General features: G+C 44.2%; 1 protein-coding gene across 2 annotated transcripts in view; it reads right to left on the bottom strand.

Annotated features, from left to right (window-relative positions):
- Positions 1-14,726: 14,726 nt before the first annotated feature.
- The window catches only part of STYK1 (serine/threonine/tyrosine kinase 1), a 17,541-nt gene continuing 10,551 nt past the window's right edge, over positions 14,727-21,716 (bottom strand). Inside the window, exons 6-10 of one of the 2 annotated variants that reach the window (XR_002099475.1) lie at positions 19,075-19,283; positions 18,749-18,789; positions 17,514-17,610; positions 16,791-17,318; positions 14,727-16,743 (exon numbers count right to left, since the gene is read on the bottom strand). Coding sequence is in view for 1 of the 2 variants with exons in the window: in XM_019527646.1 (XP_019383191.1) it covers positions 17,114-17,318; positions 17,514-17,610; positions 18,749-18,789; positions 19,075-19,283 (552 nt within the window). In the remaining variant the exon portion in view is untranslated. The remainder of the gene's footprint in view (positions 16,744-16,790; positions 17,319-17,513; positions 17,611-18,748; positions 18,790-19,074; positions 19,284-21,716) is intronic. The other variant, XM_019527646.1, reaches the window with a different exon arrangement.

A 21,716-nucleotide genomic window follows, 5' to 3' on the forward strand; every position in this document is an offset into this window, starting at 1 on the left:
ACATCCAGCCCCTCCAGAAGCTCTCTAACCCAGTCCTCCCCAACCTGAGGTCTGGAGGCATTCCCCTCAAGTCCATCTTGCATCACGGTGGGGAAGCCCCAGTCCCTGCACAAGAAAATGGAGGTGAAGAATTGGTTAAAGAGGTCTGCTTTCTCCTCTCGTGCAACCACCAGATTGCCCAGAGAATCTCGCAGGGGTCCCGCATTTCCTGGTGCTTTCTTCATCCTCCCTATATATTTGAAAAAGGACTTTTTATTATCTTTGATCTTGGATGCTAGTCCTAGCTCTATGTCCTGACAGCCCCCCTACAGGCCCGAGCAGAGGAAGTATACTCCTCTTTGGAGATAGCACCCCCCTGCCACCAGTTGTACGTTGCCTTTTTGGCAATCAGGCATTCCTGGACGTCCTTGATGAGCCAGGGGGGCTTTTGGGCACTCTTGCCCCCCTTGCTGCTTGTTGGGATGGTCACCCCTTGGGTCCTGAGTATCGTCTCCTTAAGGAATGACCACTCATCTTGGGCACTGAGTTCCCCTGGTCAATGCTGGGGCCAGGACCAGGAGGGTTGAAGGGCCAGGAGCCCACCGGGAGGGACGCCCAGAGCTGAGGGCCTGGAGTTCAGACTGGCCTGGAGGTGAGACCAGGGCCAGTGTAGCCAAAGGTCCTGGGGGGAACCACACCCATAAGGGGGAACAGCTCAGGGAGCTATGCAACCTAGAATGAAGGCAGAGTAGGCTGCCTGAGTGGAGGGATCCAGGTGGGGTTCAAACAGGAGGATTCTGGGACCCAGAGTGGGGCCAGTGATGTTGACAACAGAGGATGCCATCTGTGAGGCATGGGCTGCAGTGTAGGGGAGGTATGTAGCTGCAGATAGAGTCCCCCGGCATCAGGGCAAGAAAATGGGCAGCCTCCCACCCAATTAACAACTTAATTAAATGTCATCAAGACATGGTTGGCCCAGAAACAGGTGGGTGGGCCATAGGCAAATCGGCCCTGAGAAGGCCCCCTGTTACAGGACCTAAACTCAGACTTGCCACCAGCCTATTGGTAGAAGGTAGGTTGTAGGTTGAGAAGACAGAGACAACCTCTACCTCAGGTCCTTGAGGAGATTCTAGCAGGTGCTGCCTGTGAGAGACACCGGGACCAACTCGGACATAATCCTTCTGATGCAGCCTTTAGGATGGAAGACCCCTGGGGAGAACTTGGGATGAAAGCTTTCATCATTTGCCTGTTTAGATATGTGTGAGGGGTGGGTTCTGGTCTCTACTGCATCACTCAGCTCATGGAGCCTGAAACAAAAAGGTGAACAACAATTCATGATTATGATAATTTAATAAATGTTGTTTTTGAAAAAACTAAAATGTAATAAGGGTGCTACAATTTATTGTGACTAGACTCACTTCCATGTCCCTAGACATCTAGGCAATACTGAGTCCCCACTGACAGATTTGCCAGGCTCTTCCTGTCATCCTACCTTCCTTCTTGTCTTTGCTCAAACTTCCTTTCATTGTTGAGACCCCTCTGATCCTTTCTTCTTCAGTCTCTCAGCTGCTTCCCCCAGCCTCTGCAGGCTGCACTCCTCACTTCCTGATGTCATTTTCCCTTCACAGTCCCCTGTAGCCCCTGCAAGCAACATGCTCCTGATCTTACCCACCTCCAGCTCTTCTACTCAATCAGGAATTTTGGACCTCCTGGTTGCTTTCAAGTACAAAAAGGGAGGGCCTTTCCCAGGATAGCTGTTCTGTTCTTAAAAGCATAGATATCCTCCAGAAAGCCTCCAAGCTTCCCTGCACGCAGGGGGCATGCGCTTGCAGTGGCAAAAAAAAGTAGTGGCACAATTTTTTGTCACTACACATGCCCTTGCACATGTGCTTTGATGCTGGGCAAAATGTCCCATTTCAGGGAAACTGCTGTTTCACCACTTCTCCAACCTCCCAGGATGCTGGAGGAGCTGGGTCAGAACTAGAGGAGGAGAGACATTCTGGCCAGCAGCCAGAGCATCTCCTGGAAGGACTGAGCCTCTGTATCTGCTGGCGTACACTCCTACGCCATGTGCCACACTGCTTTTTTTTGCTGCAGGGTTTTTTGCTGCTGCCAGGATTTCCTATTACCAAATTTTTCCCCCATGCCACAAATTTGCAGCATGGGGCACACAGGCATGCAGTTTGTGGCACTGCAAAGTGGTTTGTGACACCACAAACAGCACATGCCTGCATAGCTGGATCCGGGCTGGATATCTAGGATCTCTGATTAAACATTTTACCTGTCCCCTATGACTTTAGGCTTATGCCTTGATCTCCTGTTAAGTCATAGGTAAAGGCATCAAATGGCACTGCCAAGACTGATTACACTCTATGCACTTGACAGATCCTGCTGCAAGGAAAACACCATACACAAAAGTGTGAAATTTAAGGATCTTCCCACATTTTCTCCTATCTTGCACAGACCTTTGTTCGTTAGAAAAGAACCCTGTTTCCACTACAAACAGCTTTGACAATTAAATGGAAGCTGCTGATTTCTACTCTGGGAAGCCCTATACACTGGCAGTGAAGTTCAGCTACCCTACAGTATTCAGTCAGTGTTCAAGCTGACCATTTAAATACTGCAGCTATGAAAATGCAATGCCTTTAGAGCGAGCACTCAGGTTCTGTCCAGACATTTTTAGGACAACATTGAAGCAAACACTTGTCTCACTGAATAGTCTCAAACTCATCCCTAGTGAAAGACATAAGAGAATTAGACACTGGTATGGATAGTAATGTCCAAAGTGGCATCAGAGAGGAACAAAAATTTCTGGGGTATAAATCCTTATGCTTCAGGTTATGCGCCATATTCCAACTGTTGGAATTAATAAATCCACTTTGGACATGAATCATTCAATATCATACTCAATTGTTCCATGATGAAGTAGATGCGGACACATCTTTGCAATTCATCATTACTCTTTGGCAGTCCTCCCACTGCTATCCCACATTTTCTGCATGTTGGTTGATCTGCCTCTTACATTGTTTGCCTTCTACTGATTTTTGGGACACTGAACAGATGATGCTGCTGTATTTAAGAGCTGCTGTACCGCCAGGTGAGTCTCATTGCAACTGTCAGCCTGTGGCAATATCATCCACTAAGGGCTATATGCCATTGATAGTGAAGCCATGATAGTGACATAGCTGGTAAAGCCAACCAGCCATTTCCCATCCTTCTGAATAGTCTTGTGCTGATGTCCTGAACTTTCTTGGCCTTTTGGAGAGAAGAGCAGGTCCACTCCCATCTTGAAAACAGTCACCAGAATGCCAACATCTGCAGCCTTAACTGATAAATCACCTAGTCCAAACTTTTTCTAAACAGGAGATTTTTACCACCTTCAACTCTCCTATAAAACATGAACTTTCGTTTCTACCCAGGAGAACTTTTATAATCTTTTCTCCGATGTCTGATGAAGGGTGTTGGTTAGTTTTACCCATAGAATTTTACGAAGAGATGTTCCATGTGGGAGGGTCCTGATGATACCTGGCTATGCTATGGTTTATTCACACTCCCCTTGTGGAAGCATCTCAGGTGCGTACCATGAAGTTAGAGTGCAGGGGAACTTTCTGACTCAATTAACTTGACCATAAGGTAGATAATGAGGAGAAAGGGACTGAAATAATGATCCCAATTTAAGAAGAGAGAAGATAGTGGGCTTCCTTACAGGTGGACATTTATCTTACCAGGCAAACAAAGAACTTACCAAGGAAAGAACTGGAAATGGGTTTATTTGTGATAAAAGCTTGTAATGAGGACTCTGGAAAGTGAAAACAGTCCATTTCAGTTGGGTGACAATAAAAATTTATATAGGAGAGAAAGTAATTCATATCAACAGTGCACATAAAAGGATAGCTTTATAACAACTGCAGGTTTAACTATATCTGGGGGCCAACATATAGTCTGAGGGAGCATGGTAGGTCCAAGAGACCTGTCCAACAAAAGTAAATAAAGTAAAAGAATTATGATATGAAAACTTTAAGACATCTCTTAAGCTGTAAGTGCAGTAAGTAAATATAGAACCCAGCCAAACATTTGTTATTCCAATTACAATCAACAGGATATTTTTAAATTTTGAAAAAAGGAAATGGTTACATAGAATTAAACAGATTAGTGGTTTTCAAGATCTTCTAAACTTGAGGCACGCCTCATTAGATTCGAGGCATGCCTCAGAAAATGCGAGCTTTTAGCTTTCACTCATTTCTTGACTTTGGAAAAATGATACAGCGGTGTTTCTGTTGCAGAGAATTCAGAGAGGCCACAATAGGTAACAATGGTTTTGACGCTGGATTCCTATTTGAAATCTTTGGGTTTACGTTGGGAATCATGTAAATGTTTGCACAACAAAAGTATGCAAACCATCCTCAGACACTTTAAAAAAAAATACAGAGAAGAATAAGCCCCCAAAATTATGATTGTGACAAATCACCCCCAAAACAGGAATGATGTTGAGGCCTAGTATCTCATGCAGAGATATTTGTCCCAAGTTTGACCATGTGACAGAAGGGGCTATTGTTGGGTTGGTCACCAAAAATATTCAGAGTATCAATCTGTCTGTAAGAAGAAACATCACCCTCACAATAACAAGTACAACTTAAGGAGATGGACAATTACCTGGGGGAATTCTAGACATCCCAAAAAGATTTTTTAAAAGGTTTCTGGAGGATCCTCATACTCCCCATAAAATAGATAGTACAGTGATGATGGGGGGAAGGGCTGACTTGAAGGTATTAGATAAATGATGTCTTTAGATTTTTCCCATGCCTTGTGGGGGAATACTGGTCCCCCGCTGGCAGAGCTGGCAGTCAGGAGGAAGTTTGGTCTCTGAAAATCCTGTCTGGGCTGTCTGAAGGGCTGTGTTGCTAGTCAGATGACTGGTTTTGTTCTGCCTCCAAGCTCTCTGGTCAATTTTTCCTTGTACAATTCTTTTCTTCTGTGTAATAAATCTCCTTGCTGTTTTGTTTCCTTACTGGTTTCCTGTGGTGGCGTGTGATCTAAGAACAGTGATAGTGCAGATGTGCCTCTCATACAGAAGGGGGAACCTGCAAATATTACACAACCCCAAAGGGCAACTCCCTGGAACTGGCAAATATTTCCTTGCTGCGACTGTGGAATCTGGTGTAAGTGGAGATGGAAGCTTGCATCGAGACTTTCAAAGGCTGGCAGTGGAGCGCAGGCTTGCAGGGACAAGCAGTTGTCTGAGATGCAAACCTTAGGCTGTTCCTTGAGACAAAAAGAACAGGAAGAAATCTGGGGCTCTGGGTGCACCCCAACACTCGCTTCTGTGACACTGCCATATGTTGTTTTTGGTTTGTTTGGGGGGGGAGGGGTTGAGGGTTGTAGTTCTAGAAGGATTTGAGGAGGTCCTAAAGCAAGTTCTTCAGTGAAGCTGGATGGAGAAGAAAGCACCAAATAGTACACCTGACTAGTAAAAGATATGCATCTGAAACCTCCACAGAGTCTGAATAAGCACCTTTTAAAAAAGAGCCTTTGACAGTGAAAATTGGTATTCACAAGGACTTTGTATTCAGCCCACTTGTCTTCATAGATTCTAGGGTTGGAAGGGACCTCAGTGGGCCATCTAGTTTGACCCCCCTGCCCTGGCAGGCAAGAGAAGGGGCACCAAACCTGGGCCAGCCAGGTGCCTGTCTAGTCTCCTCTTGAAGACCCCCATGGATGGGGCAAGCACCACCTCCCTTGGGAGCCCATTCCAGATCCTGACAACCCTGACAGTGAAGAACTTCTTTCTAATATCTGGTCTAAACTTTCTCTCCAATAGCTTATGGCCATTGTTCCTTGTTCCAGGGGATGCCCTGGTAAACAGCTTATTGCCTACTTCATGTTGCTCTCTCCTTATGAATTTATACACCACCACAAGTTTCCCTCTCAACCTTCTCTTGGAGAGGCTGAAAAGGTTAAGGTCCCTTGGCCTTCCCTGCAGGCCTCCAATCAGATGAGTGGCTCTTGTTTGGACCCTCTCCAGGTTGTCCACATCCCACTTGAATTGCAGCATCCAGTACTGGACACAGTACTCCAGCTGGGCCTGACCGGAGCATTGTAGAGTGGGAGAATCACCTCCCTGGACCTACTTGTGAAGCACCTATGGATGCATGACAAGGTGCAATTGGCTCTGCCGACTACTTCATCACATTGACAACTCATGTTCATCCTGTTCATCATTCATGGTTCAGCCTTAGACAGTGAAAATTAGTATTCACAAGGACTTTGTATTCAGCCCACTTCTTTTCATCACAGTGATGGGTGTCACTGGACAACATAGATGACCTGTACTGTGGATCATGTGTTTGCAGGTGACTTCCTGAAATACAGATAGATTTAAGAAGAAAGACAAGAAAACAATATACAAAAAAACTATAGCATCAGGTGTTTTCATGTCCCTCCAGATACATCTTCATTTACTGGGGACTCCATTTGTTGTTGCTCTGCTGTTGTCTTCATATGCAAATTGGCCCAATGTACTCTTTGTAGTCTCTTCTCTAGGAGCCAGGGTATCACAGTGTAGAAGAAAGTGACATTGAGGTATGGAACATGACTGTGAAAACCTAATTACACACTTCACCCACATCTATTATAAGGCAAGCTCTACTTTGTCACAGGTTCAGACTCCTGCCCCAACATAGCACGGGGGGATCCTTCGGCGGTTCTATCTCAGCTTGTGCAGGTGCAGAAATTCATGCAGTCTTGTGTAGATGATTGGAAGTAAAGGAGGGGAAGGGCAAGGAGCAGAAGGGTAGAATGGGGGAAGAAGAATACCTGATGACCTGGATTGGTGGGGAGGATGGGGGGGAGGGGGCAGGGGGAAGGAGTCCTGGCTCCTTAAAAAAATCAACCTGGAAGCAGAATAAAGAGGGGATTGTGGTATTCTGATTCCATTTACACAATTAAAAGCTCCACAGTTATTCTGTGGTATCAGAATGTCTTCAATTCTCTTTGATGCAAGTTACACCTGTGTTCGGATTCTCCTCCAGGCAGCAATTTTGTTTCTTCCTGCTGTTTGCCTCCCTGCCCTGGAGCTGTGTCTCCATGCAATCCTCTGAGCTCAGTCCCACTTAGTGACTTGACTTTTGGGATGCCATCCTCACCCTGGGAGCTGCAGAGATTATCTGGTGCTGGGAGCTGCTCAGAGCCTAGTGGCTCAGTGCCTAGGCTCTCCAAGGGAGCCCCACAGACCAGATAACATGCCTTTGTGGCCTAGGGTCTCCATTAAAAGTCACTGAGCTATTGAGCTAAAGTGTGGGCGCACCACTCTCTTTCTCTTATTCTGTGCAGGCATGCACAGAGCACAGTCCTTTTTGCCACAGAGGGAAATAAATCTGAAACTGTGCATAAGCGCCAAAAACTTTGATTACATGTCTGTGCATGCCACCAAAAGAGATGTGTGGTTGTGAAATAGAATTTAGCTATTCCTCTGTGGTTGGCATGACAAATGCTGAGGGCAACAGTTTTTCCAGACAAAGTAAATTAATCCTTGACCTGTAACATGAATTAGCCATATTAAACTCCAGGACTGCTACATCTCACAGGCAAGAACCTCTCATAAGACAGACTGATCAGGATGACCCTCTTATTCCCAGTGAAAAATCCATGAGGGAGAAACTCAGATTTTTCTCTTGTTCTTGAGCAGCATTTCACAATCCAAAAGTTATTTAAAACACTCTTGTTTTCCAAGGTCTTCATTACCATTACGAGATTGGATTATCAGGTAAAACAATCATTATGAGGTGAGGGTGAGAGGATGGTACAGTGTTATCTTCTCACTTGTAAGTAAATCTCCTGGCATATTAAAGCAGGTTTACAAAAGAATTAAAAATTATCACATTAAGTGAATGTGATTTGTGTGTTCAAATATGGTTGCAGAAGGGATTAACGATAATAATGCTAACTAAACTTTGTGTTCCATATTTCTAATCCAACAAAATAATACTTTATTTTCCCAAATACAAGATGACTTTGAATGTAAGGCAACATGTGTCATCCCCCACCCCCAATAATTAGGTTCTCTACATGGAAAATTATAAATTTTATATTTATTTTCCATGTAGAGAATCTAATTATTGGAGGGCTGATTTAAATTGTAACCACCATCAGCACTGCAGCAGGGAAAGCAGCAGCAGGGGAATAGGTGGTAAGGGGTAGGTGGCAGGGAAGTCAAGAAGCCACCTGCCCCCCACCACTTGCATCTCCTTCTGCCTGCCTCTCCTGGTACCTGCATGCCCCAGGCCTTCTCCCCCTGTGATGCCTCTTTGTCTAAATGCTCATCCCCCTGCATTTTGCCCCCCTCTGCCACCTGCCCCCTTCAGTGTCTTTGTCCTCCCTGCGGTGCTCATCCCCCCAACACACACACCTTACCCCCTGCCACTTGCCCCAGATGGCAGGGGAGCAGCAACTCTAACTCCAACTCTGAACTTAGGGTTGGAACTCCAGCCACTGCTTCCTCACATACACCTTATATTCCAATCTAAAATGAGGGGCTTTTTCCCCCTGTGTTGAATGGGGGGACTTCATCTTAGATTTGCATAAATACGGTAGCAAAAGTCTTTCATTTTCAATTTTATGAGAAATGGTTTAAGTTCTTACTTTTGAGATTAAAAAAGTCATGCTGAAAACTGTTGGAAAATTAGATGTATAAACTGGGAGAAAAGAAAAAGAGTTAATGCCTAACTAGATTGATCTGCATTAGAAAAGAAGACAAAGCACTATGGAACAAGATGACAGGGAGATTGGAAGACAGAATAGGTGAGGTAATCATAGGATGATTGTCTTGGAATATTATACACCAGATGTTGTTCTATACAGATTTTTTAAAAAAACCCAAAACTGTTCATGATGTTTTGTAAATGTTGATGGGTTTGGAATGTGGGTCAGCAGCCTCTTCTTGCTCTGCTCAAACTTCATCCTTCAGCTGGAATAAAGGGCCAGATGCTTCCAGCATGGCTCTTCCTTCCATGGGAGTTTGAAGTGGCATTACTGTATAATGTTGATATTAAAGGACTGAAACATCCATAGGAAAGCCTGACAGCTTTGGTACCAAATAACTTCCCCAGGATGGCCTGGGAGGCAAAACTATCCAGGCATGAAGGGTTCAATTTTGCTCTCAGCTGCTTCACCAAAATTCCCTGGGCTTCCCCTGAATGCCCTCAGCCTTAGCTATTGCATGAAAGTATAAAGCATGTTATAGCCCTGAGATGGACAGTATATCTTCCCATTGCATGCAGAGACAGACTGGGAAGGACAGGGGGAGGGGCAGGATTGGTGGTGCAATTACACTCCCTATTAATTCATGCTCCAGTCAAAGTTAGAAACAAACTGTCCAGTAGGGACAGCCATATTTCTATTCAGGTGGAGCTGAGGGAATCAGTTGATTCCATGGCCCATTATTATCTACTTGATCCCTGCTAATCTCTTTACTGCATAGATAACAACCCTTGATCTCCCGCTAATCAAGCTACCCTTTCTTCTACAGTTATCCTTTCTGCTATCCTGATAATGTTTTCCCTGCTTATCTCCGCAGTGTATGCAATAAAGGTGTGTCACTACCTAAGAAACTGTACTAGATGACTTTTTTTCTAGGGGATTTTTTGTTTCCACTAGTCAAGGACAGTGAGGCATTGTGGGGAAGGGAACAATTGGGAAGGATTCTGAGGGGAAGGGGCTTCTAGGGGCTGAGTGGGGGGGAGTCATAGGCATAAAGGGAGTGAGGGGCACTGTAGCAAAACCCCCAGTTTTTCTTTTTTTATATTAAAATGCATTCCCTTCCCCAACTATTTCTCTCCCTCTCTATTCCCTATAGATAAGTGTAAGTGAGCTAAGACATAGGATAAGCTACAGCATTTCTTTTGGTAGCAAGTTGTATTTGTTTTGCTTTTTCTCCTTCTTTATATTGTATAATTATTATGTGTATACTTATACTGTTCTATATTACTGTTTTACTGATACTATATGATTTCAGCCTACATATATAAGTTAGCATAAGTCATGTCAAGTTTCCATTTTGTTCATCAAGTCTCCATCTTGTCCCCATGCCCTGTTGTGTAACCTATGACTCATACCTACCCCCCCAGTGTAACTTGGTTCCTGAATGAATGGGAATGAATGAGGGTGCTTGAGAGACCATGACAGTAGGTCTAAAAATAGCTCCTTCTGAATGACCGAACCATCAAAACCAATACCTGGACCAATGACCCAGCCCTTGGAACCACTCTCAGCATTCAAGAAACAAAAGATGAGGCAACCCACCATTGTGCCAAGGCTACACATGCTCAGTAAGAACACCTGGAGCCCTCTGGAACAGGACTGGCCTTGCTTGGACAGGCCCTCCCCATAGGAGATCAGAGGTAGTCTGCCCCATAAAAAGGAGTCAGTCTTCACTACCCCTTAGGACGCTCTCTCCATCTGGACCAGCACCACACCATATCACCTGTCCACCCAGAGGCTCTGCTGGCAACCCCAGTCTGGACAACACCTGCTGGACAAGGACCCTTTTCCAGCCTGGATAGGTAGCTGTCACCTCCACCCTCTCTTCAACCAAGGACTTGGACTCTGTTTCTCTTCCCTATCTGGACTCCAGCCCTTCCATTAAGTCTCTTTCTCCTGCTGCCATTGTGTGTGCTTGTGCATGTGCATGTGTGAACCAATAAATTCATGGGGCTGTGTAGTGTGTTGTTTGTTTAATAAACCTGTTATTTTGAAACCCCGAGTTGGGGGTTTGTCTGTTTTCTGACTGTTTCCTCCTTGCCACCACTTATCTGCCCAACAAACTCCCAACTGTCTGCTTCAGTTTCCAGCCCCAAGCTCCCAGGTTTCTGCCTCAGTTTCTTTCCTGTCTATCTCTTCCTTGCCACCAAGCTTTTTCCCTTGCACTAGTGACTTTGAGTAACCCTGGGGCCACTTGACCTTGAGTAACCCCCAGCCTCAGTTCCTCAGCCCAGTTTCTCTCTAGTCTACCGGTTTTAATCCTGGTTCCAGCAGCTTTCACTCCCTACACTTTCTCTCTCACCTTAACCTTCCCTTAGGTATCCCAGGTACCCCAAATGCACACATTAGATACCATACCATTCAAGTTAGGAACTCACCTGTGTGTGTGTGTAGGTAGGTGGTGTGTGTGTGAGCCGATGAATATGTATGTCATTGTGTGCATCATATACGAATTAGGGATCTGTGCGTGGGTTTTGACAACTGATTGTTGTCTAATTTTTGGTGTGTGTATGTGGTTGAATTGGTGATAGGTATGTATGTGCCTAGGCTGGCTGGGGGGGGAGGGGGTGTGACCCTCCCATCTAACAGCGCAATATTGAGATCCTGAGGGTTGGTCTGACCCCACAGGGCAACAGCACTTCGGGGCCATGGTGGAGTGTCTGGACCCACATGAGCAGTTCTGTCCATGGCAAGGCTGGGGATAACAGCTTCACTCCCCTGGCACTGGGTGCCCGCTCCAACCTGGAGCTGGCAGTCACCATGCACCCCACTCCCAAACTCAATGATATCTGTTTTTGCTTGGATCTTAAACTGAATAATAAACTACACTTAAACTGAATAATATAGCCTTAAGCCTGAAGGGTATTAGTAAAGCTTCTAGTGTCTTCTTAATTAGAGAAAAGTCTGTGTTGATGTGATGATGTACCATACCACCTACATAGCCCTGTTCAAAATTCTGGATCTGCCCAGAATTGCATCCAGCAGACAATTCACTGGCCCTTGGGAGGCAGGGGAGTTTCCATCACCACCTACACTGGGGTGTTGCTGAGGGCAGGAGAGAAAGTGATCATAGAATCAAAGAAGTCGGGTTGGAAGGGACCTTATAGATCTTCAAGTCCGACCCCCTGCCAGGGCAGGAAGAAAAAAAAAAACTGGGCTCAAATGATCCCAGCTAGGTAGGCATCAAGCCTCCTCTTAAAGACCCCCAGGGTAGGAGCCAGCACCACCTCCCTTGGAAGTTGGTTCCAGATCCTAGCCACCCTAACTGTGAAGTAGTTCTTATGGATGTCTAATCTAAACCTACTCTCCAACAACTTGTGGCCGTTATTCCTTGTTATGCCAGAGGGCACTAGGGGAAACAAGGTCTCTCCCAAACCCTTCTGGTCCCCCCTAGTGAGTTTATAGACTGTCCTGGTCTGTCATGATCTATCATGGTCCTAGTGGAATGTTTAAGAAATCTTCTGAAGCAGCTCACTCCCCAACCGTGGTGGTTATGCACCCTTTTCTGCCAGTGCTGCTCACTCTCAGGGTGTTCTATCCCCACATCCCTGATAAGGGAATTGTGAACACTTTGCATGGCCACAGTAAGGCCTCATCTCTACTCCCACACATCTGTGTTATTAGTTATGCCAGGGCTGGATGGTTTCAGTTCTGTAACTGGCTCTTATAGTGGCAGTAACACTGGTCCATGCTCTGACAGTTAATCAACTTAAGGAGGAAAACTAGAAAGCCAGGTAAACAGTGATTCTGGACCTTTGTAGTGGCTTTCATATGCAGCAATCAACTATGCATTTTTGGAGGAGGTTTCTTTTATTTCTAGATAAATTAAAAACTGTGGAAAAAAGCAAAGTATGGGTAAGAAAGAGGGAACAGCAATTCTCTCTGTGATATTTCAAAGCTGAAATGATTTCTTGCACAAAATAGAAAAACCCCCATATTGCCCCTCCCCCACAAAAAAGGTAAATTCCTTCCATTTAATGGAAAACAGAATCCTGACATCTCTTTACAGCTTTACAAATATAAGCACATGAAAGTTACAACCAAGGAGTTCCTTTTCTCTGAATATTCTTGTGTAACGTGACATGGGAGACTTCACTTGAGGGGGTATATCTGGCAAATCCAGAAGCCTTTTTGCAATGACATCCTTGTTTTGCCCTCCCAAATAAAAATTCATAACATCTATGCAAAAATGTTCTCAAATTATTTTTAGGATGTGTGTAAGTTCCTGAAATTTACCAGTGTTGGGAGAGAACTGTTCTTTTTAGGGATTTTCATCTATATTCTTGCTAAAATTTCTTACACTGAAAACTTTCAGCTGATCAACAACTCTACTACCCCTGAAATGTTCAGGCATACTGCGTGTCTGCATTAACACAAAAACCACACTAAAATGTCAGCAAAGCATGCTATGAGCTGGTCACACCACAGCAATTCAAACAGAAACTCTCTCCTGTTAAGGTATATGCTTGTCCCTGCAACCCCCAAACCTCTGATGAAGGAAGGCAGCACATCTGCTGGTCATTTACCAGGGTGACCTACTTCTGTGCACCAGCAATCAGAGAAGGATCCTCAGGCCGTGCCAATACATCTTCTACACAATATTCATAACAGTCCCAACATGCAATACCCATATTCGTTTTCATTTTTTACATATTGCCTTATCTGAGGAAGAAATTGTAGCAGGATATGATTCTACCACAGTTGTTCTGGAGCCAGCTGAATAATTTCACCATTAAGTAAAGGACACCACAGAAAGTAATATCAATCAAACTATGGAAGCAAAATATGCTATTGCATCTGAAGGAAAGTGAAGTACTAATTCAAATGTTTTGATGGATCCTGGCCAGTTACCAAAAGATTAGGACTGCAATATCAAGGAGATCTACATCTGACTGAGCCCTAGTCTCTCCACATATTTGAGGAGGTTGTAGAGGTGGAAACGCTCCAAAGAAGAATTGCACTAAACTGAACTGCTGTAGATGGGCTGCAGATGGGTAAGCTTGCCATAGAAAAAAATGACTTACAGCTAAAAACCAGAAGCTTTAAGTATTCAGCCAAAAACTGAAAACTTTGGACAAAACTGAACTTCTGGCCAAAAATTATCAGCCAAATGATTTAGGTTTTCTGGCCAAAACTTTTCAACTGTTTGATTCTTCAAGAAGGCCTCAATGTTGTGCAGACCTTTAGTTAAAATTTAATTTGGTTGAAAACTCACTTTTTGGTGAAAGTCCATTCCAACAGGAAACCTTTGTCCAGTCCCATCTGCTCCTGGAATTCAACATGGCTGACAGGCCTCATACTTGGCCTCAAAAGGTGCTGATGTACCTCCAGTGCCATTGAAAGCCATGGGGTCTAGGTCCAACCCAAGTTTGAAACACTAATCAATAATATAGTCATTTGTAGTTAGGGTTCTATCAATTCCTGTGTGTTCATCATATCCCATAAATGTATAGGATTGCTTCAAAGTCAGGCTAGTTGTAAAAATGTGGAGTGAACTGGATAACATTCAAATCAACTTTTCACCCTAAAGTTCATGTCATATTATTCCTAAAATACAATCGTTTTCATGTTCCTCCTCTGCCTTTTTTGGCTGCAAGTGCCCATATAACCAGAAGAAAGGATGGTCCTCACACTACATCCAGCTCAAACAAAAAAAAAAAAGAAAGAGAGACAATGAAAATATTGCAAGGAAGGTCTCTTTACTCAGGGTCTGATTCTGCTTCTTTTGAAATGATGGCAAATTAGGGATACAGCCTCTGAATCAGAGCTTTCCTAGATCTTAATTGCTGGAGGCTGCAAGCAAGAGAGAAACAGTGGAAAAAACCCTGGTTGAACCCAGTTAACTCTGCCTTTGGCATCCTCAAAATGCTGCTAACTTGAAAAGGAGCAGCTTTCAAGTTTTGTAGGAATTTAAATGTTTAACAGAATCTAACTCCCAAATAGTTCCTGATTAAATTTGTGGGTCAATTTTTATAAAATATATAAAGCAGGTAACAAATCCATAATATATTTATTCGAAAAGATTTAACCCTGTTCTCCGCAGGCACCTGGGAGGTGCAGTTGGCATGAAGAAAACTAGGCATATATTAAGATTTCAGCCATTAACATAGCTGTGCTGGAACAAACCCCTTGTGTGGACACAAATTACACTAATGCAGTGGGGATTAAACAGGAGCAGTTAACCCTTATCTTAACTAAATTACCAGTACGTAAGTGTAAAATCAGTGGTTTAGCTACAGTAACTAGAATCTATAATGTAGGCAAGGCTTGAAATATACAATAAGTGTCCATTTGTACAACAGATACCATATAAGTTAAGTGTTCTGGTCAAAGCCTTCTGTCACACTTATTTTATACTGAATCATGACGTCAAACATGGTAGTTGAACATGGCTTCATCATCTGTTATTTCCAGAGCATTTGTGTTGTCACAGAACACCTAAATGGATAAGTTAGATCCAGAAGGGGAAACTACCTCCTACTGCTACTGTCCCTAGCCAAGCCCAGCTCCCCACCCAGCCACTTCCCATGCAACCCAGCTGTAGCAAGGCAAGGGTGGCCAGAACAGTGGTGGTGGGCAGGAACTCCCTGACCCCTTCCTGCACCATATGCATGAGTAGAGAGAGGGACCAGGAAATGGGAGGAAAGAGGGGGGTGCCATTGAGCATGGAAGGGAAGAAAGGGTGCGCCAAGAGTGGGCAGGGGATGGGTTCTTTCCTGATTTGCAGACTGCTGTTCCTACAGCATGGTCCAGAAAGCAGGGTACAATCCCACCACTGCACTCCCTCTGGACCTACCATATCTAGGTGTTGGCACTTTGCTCAGAGATTAGACATGTTGCATGCTGTTCTAACAGATAATATCTCATTGCCATGGTAATTACACATTATATATATAATCACAGAATTGTATTACTCCCACAGAAGGCATATCCTCACCACACTATTCACAACGTGATGTTTGCAAACTATGGCCTGTTACCACTCTATCTGTACAGTGATGTCGTCACCAAGTTATTCTCCATCACAGGTGATTTTCACAGTAGCCCAATCTTCTGTTGTACCTACATCATCCCCATGCCCTTTTCACAGTAGTTGTGTCATGACTGAAATTGGAAGTACTCCTGGGGGAAAGGGTGTGGAAGGAGAAACATACAAATAAGTCACCTGTTCTGTCCAAATAAAGTGAAATAAACCTTCGCCACATTCCTTCCCTGAGAATTAGCTCTCAGTCAAAATTTTCCCTGAGATTTTGAGGCAGGGTAGAGTTTTTTGTAGTTGCTGTTTTTACCTTGGAGTGGGCCTTTGAATCCAAAACCCCACAAACAAGAAATAGGCCTGCATAAAAAAAAAAAAATGTAGTAAATGAATACAGCAATTTCTATTCCAAACCGTAACACATGGCTATTTTGTCTTATCACAATAAAAGTGCACATTTTCCTGCATTTGGCTATGGCTTACAGCACCTGAGGAACAATTAACGAGCAGTGTCACAAGTGGTCTGAATGGGATGGCCCTTCAGTCAATAAATGAGATAAAATATACTTATTTGATTATCATCTCATCCATCCACTTTCTTATCTCTTGGGTCCCTGCAGTGCTGGATGCTGAATTTTATTCTACAGGGTATCTTTTAAATATCCAAGCAATGGAGCTTCCAACACTCCTTTGGCAGGATGTCCTAAAACCCTTCCATTTTGGAAATGTTTCATGATTGTCAGCATCAGTTTTCCTTTCATTCCCTTTCATTCAGTTTCTTTCCAATTACATTCCTCGGAACAAGAACAATTCCTTTCCACCCTTGGTATCTGTATTCTGAAAATACATGTAGGCAGCCTTCATGTGCTCGCTGCATACCTGCCAGAGCTGCAGGTAGCTGCTTCTTCTTCCTCAGCTGCACAAATGGAAAAAGGTCAAGGTTGACAGAAATTGTTCTACCATCTAAATGCTCTTCATGCTGTGGGAGTGCTTCTGGGTTGTAAATGTCTTCCACTCAAATATCCAGCAGCATTCTGTTCAGCTTCCTAACTGAACACCACCATGAGCCAATGAAAACAACTGTTCAGCTTCCTAACTGAACACCACCATGAGCCAATGAAAACAACTGTTTCAGGCTCATGTGTCCTTCAGGGTAGCTGATCACAATATACAGAAGAGTTTGAGTACCATAGGATGTGTTTTTGAAGTCCACGGTGGTGAACCACGAGACCCTCGCAGTTCTTACTAAGTAGCTTCAAGCAGAAGGAACCCAAAATATGTTCTGCATTTTAAAAAGAGGGGAATGTTTCCCAACCAGCACCCTGAGTTACAGCAAGAGTGGTAGCATACACTCCCAGAAAGAGGCAGGAGATCCATTCCTTCCTATATGCACAGACCTCCCTCTCACAGAACAGTGTAGTCGGTGGTAAGACTGTCCACATCAATGCCAGCCACATTGGCATATAGTTCAGGCACCACCAGTTCAGGCACCTGCAGCACAGCATGATCATTGCTGGTCTCAGTTGCTTTCTGCAGGTACTGGAGCAGCTCTGCAGGGGAGGGCCGGTCAGTTGCATTCCATTGCCAGCAGGCTTGCATGATGCCATACCTGCAAGAAAGAAAAAGAAGCCAGGAATGAGAATACAAAAGATATTTTTTCCCACAAAAGTTCTCTTCCCAGTCCACAGAGGATGTGAACTGTCACAGCCCCAATGCCAGAGCTGTCTCCTATGCTGTAACAATGCAGACTTTTGCCTGTGGAGGTCCCTACTTCAGTCTCTCATGTGATAAGCTCCACACTTACATGACTGGCTGGCAGCTGGAGGGCCGCTTCATGATGTTCCGTCTCTGCAGATGCTGCAAGATGTCAGGAGGTGGCACCTCAGGGTATGGGGGAGCCCCTGAGAATGGAAACAAATAACACAATGGAAAACAATTACCAGAGTCCAGCTCCTACAAAAAAACCCACCTCCCCCACACACACAGAAGACAAGCCAGGCTCTAAACTAAGTTTCCCCAGCCCCTTCTAAGAACTGTTCTCTGACTGAATGACAGGTTGTGCAAGGGTGACATCTGATGGCTGTATAAGATGATTGCACAGAGCACAAGCAACATCCAATAGTAGGGATTTAATTTGGCTAAAGATGAAATTCAGGTGCTTGATTTGTGAGGTGAAACAACCTAATATAATTTGACAATCTGTCTAGTTAGGAAAAGATAGACAAGCTTGCAGACACTAAATGCTTCTCTGTGGGAGTATCTACACAAGCATATTAATACAACACAATAAACTCTAGTGCTTATCATGCCAGATTTTATTGCTCCTGGGTGCCATATCTTCACATGCATCCAGGACCACAGCACATTGAGCCAGGTTGGAGCAACTCCAGGTGGCAGGGAGTCCAGGGGTTCATCCTGCCAGCCCAGGGGAGCTCCAATGCTGCTCAATATACTGCAGAAGGGCTGGCTGGGGCACAAGGGTGCTTTAGTGCAGGGCTTCCCAGCAGGCAGCCCCCTCACTAAAGCATCCTCATACCAGCTAGATGGGTCAGCATCTACACATACACTACTGCAGGGTTTACTCCAGCCTAATAGCCCTGTACATGTAGATGCTGAGATGTTTACTGCAGAAATCATTAGTTTACTCTGCAGTAAACATGTTGTGTAGATGCGTCCTGTGGGTCAGAGACCATCACAGGTACTACAACAGAACTTCAGTCAGAGGCCTGACAGCATAGAACAATTCTCAGCCAAGGTGCTGCAGCACCCTGGGGTGACTTGAGATCTTTGAAAGGGTGCTGTTCAGGGCCACACATTATTAGCACTGTTAAGTGTGCAAATATGATTCACAAAATAAACACAGTGATTTCAAATAGGAATCCATAGTGTTACATGCATTCGGACCTGTTGTGGTCTTTCTGAGTTCTTTGCAATGTCTGTTCTTAGCCTTAGATACCTAACTTTAGTCTTCCATGGCCCTAATTTTTGTCTTAAGATATTCAGTCCCTTCCTCCCTTAGGGTTTTAGTTAGTCCCTTACCTAATGTAATCATCTCATACAGTAAGATTCCAAAGGACCATCTGCAAGAAAAACAAAATTCCAGTTACAATGTTAGGTGTTATATTCCCATTCTTGTCTGAGAGCAAATGAAAAAGCAAGGTAGCTAATTATAAAATGCACGATAATGATACAGGGCTGTGGGGGGGGATATGAGCTAGAGAGATGATTGGTAGGAGAGAGGGCCTGAGTCATACGATGGAACTGGTAATTAATCACTCTACACTGGATGTCCGAGCATGGAGGGTAAAGTAAATAAGTCAGGTCTGACAGCCCTGGGAGATTTCACCCCTCCTCGAAAATCATACATGTCTGCCTTGATGCTGGGAGGTCTCTTCAGGAGTCGCTCCGGTGCCTGCCACTTGAGTGGCACAATCTGTGTGACGGACCTGGCCCCATAGGTGTGGGTTTCATAGGCTAGGCCTAGCCCACAGAGTTTGGCAGTGAAGTCATGTTGGAGCAAGACGTTCCTGGCAGCGATGTCACCATGGACAAGTTGCTTCTGCTGGAGAAAATCCTGGGGGAAAAAATAGAGTCCAGTGGGTTTCTTAGCTGGTTGAAAACTTCAATTCAACTGTGCCCTTTGCCCACACCCACAGTATCGGGGGCCCCAGCACCTACCTGTGTGGCAAGTTTACCTGGCATACCTGCATAATGGCAGGAGGAACATTTGGCTGAAGAGAGATATTCTTTGGGGACTAAGCCCAGAAAATGCAACATAATTTTTGCTTCCTTGAGGCCTCTGGCCTTTCAGACAAAGTTCTATAGGAAACAGCTTTGCCCACTTACTGAAAAGTAGTCACCTGCGTAGAAAATATTAACCAGGAGTTGGGAGAAAGGGGAGGGAGGTGTAACTCCTGGTTAAATTGGTTGGAAAAAACTCCCACACTGGAGATTCATGGCCCTTGTGAAAGTACACTAAACAAAAAAATGCCCACTCCTACTAAGTGGAAAAATCTGCCTAATGACATCTTTTTTCTCTAATATAAGTGAAATACACTAATGGAGAGACTATTCTTTTTCACTAACAGGCAGGTAATAGCCTCTGCAATTTCTGAGTGGCAGGAACGAGATGCCTTCCAGTAGAGGAGCACAATAGAGGGAAAACCCACTAGAAGGAGAAACCATTGTCCTCCTAAAATTTTCCATGTTACTTTTGGCTTGGCTTCACCTTTTCTTCTTATTTCATCTATACCCTCTTCTGTCCCTCATAGCTTTAAATGAATGTCTCCTGAATAACGATGGAGGAACAGGAGGGCATGTGAGCTTTCCCTAATAGTGAATTCTAGAACATTGTTGCTTAGCATGAAGAATTCACAAGCCCTTTTTGAACAAGGAGAAATATTTTTGTTTGTATTCACATACTACCTGGGCATGTCTACACAAGACACTAAATGCGCAGTAGGCTAATTCCAATGTGTGTTAGCGTGTCATGGCAAAAGCCATGCTAACGAGCTAATGTGCAATAGAATTAGCCTACTGCACATTAGTGTCACAAAAAAAACCCCCATGTTCCAGTGCTACTGTGCAGGAGCACAGAATACAGTGCATTAAGTTAATACCTGTGGGAATTTTTACATGTGGGGGGCAGTGAATTAAAGAGCTGCAGTGTCTCCTGTATCAGCTTCCCCACACTTCAATATGGCACCTGCGGCACTTGAACTAAAGGTCATTTGACAAACTTTAGTTCAAGCACCCCCACCACCATTTTTAAGCATGAGGATATGAGATGGGGGAGGTTGCTGAAGCATGATAATTAACATGCTTCAGTAGACTCAATTAACTGAGTCTCCTCTGATGCGCTGTAATTACAGTGCATCAGAGCAGCCTCCACTCTCATGTACAGGTACCCTGTAATTACAGGTACTAAACTTAATGTGCCATAATTACAGCACATTAATGAATGTGTCGACACACCCCCTGGTTATTCAAACCTCTATTACACTAGTTGTATAAATGCTTAGTAAGGGAAAGTTTGGTCCCAAAGCATTTACAGTTTAATTACACTGGACAGACAAAGAAAGGATTATTATTCCCCTTTTACAGACAAAAGTCTGACACACACAAAGATTAAAGGCCTAAAAAAATGGAAAGAGCCTAGAGAAAAGGGGACTTAAGCACCTAAATGCAAGTTAGAAGCCTAATACTTGTTTGGATCTGTGATTCTCTAAATTTTTCTCTAAAGTGAGAAAGGATCTTAGATTTTTGGAAGAGTAGTCCCCTTCCTGAACCATACATTCATTGATTCATAGATTGTAACGGGCTGGAAGGGACCTCACAAGATCATCAGGTCCAGCCCACCTGCACTAGGCAGGAAAGACAACTGGGGTCAGGTGACCCCAGCGAAGTGACTGTCCAATCTCTTCTTTAAGATTTCCAGGATAGGTGATTGCACCACCTCTGGAGGGAGTTTATTCCACAGTCTGAACACCCTAACTGAGAAGAAATTTTTCCTAGTGTTAAGCCTGAAACTGTCTTCCAGGAGTTTGTGGCCATTACTCCTGGTTCTCCCCAAGGGTGCCCTGGTGAACAGTTATTCGCCGAGTCCTTGATGTATTCCCCTGATATAGCAGTAAGCTGCTACCAAGTCCCCACTCAGCCTTCTCTTTTTTAGGCTGAAGAGACCAAAGTCCCCCAGCCTTTCCTCGTATGACTTGCCTTGCAAGTCTCTGATCATACAGGTGGCTCTTCTCTGGACTCACTCAAGCTTTTCCACATCCTTGTTGTGTAACCATCACTTACTCCATTTTCAATCTTAAATGTAAAACTCTAATGTTCCTTGGGAACTGCTGTTTTTTCAAAGTAAATAGCTTACAAGCAGAATAAGTTTGCCTGTGCAATCACTTAATGTTGGAGGATGTAACCCTGGATTTCTCCTCCTTTGGCTCCCTGTGACCTCAGAATTGAAGCCAAAAAGAAAGATAAGTGCACCGCATCTGCTCAGACTTAC

The sequence above is a fragment of the Gavialis gangeticus genome, unplaced genomic scaffold (genome assembly GCF_001723915.1).
Source record: "Gavialis gangeticus isolate Ggan-Ray unplaced genomic scaffold, GavGan_comp1, whole genome shotgun sequence".
In the NCBI taxonomy this organism is placed as follows: Eukaryota; Metazoa; Chordata; order Crocodylia; family Gavialidae; genus Gavialis; species Gavialis gangeticus.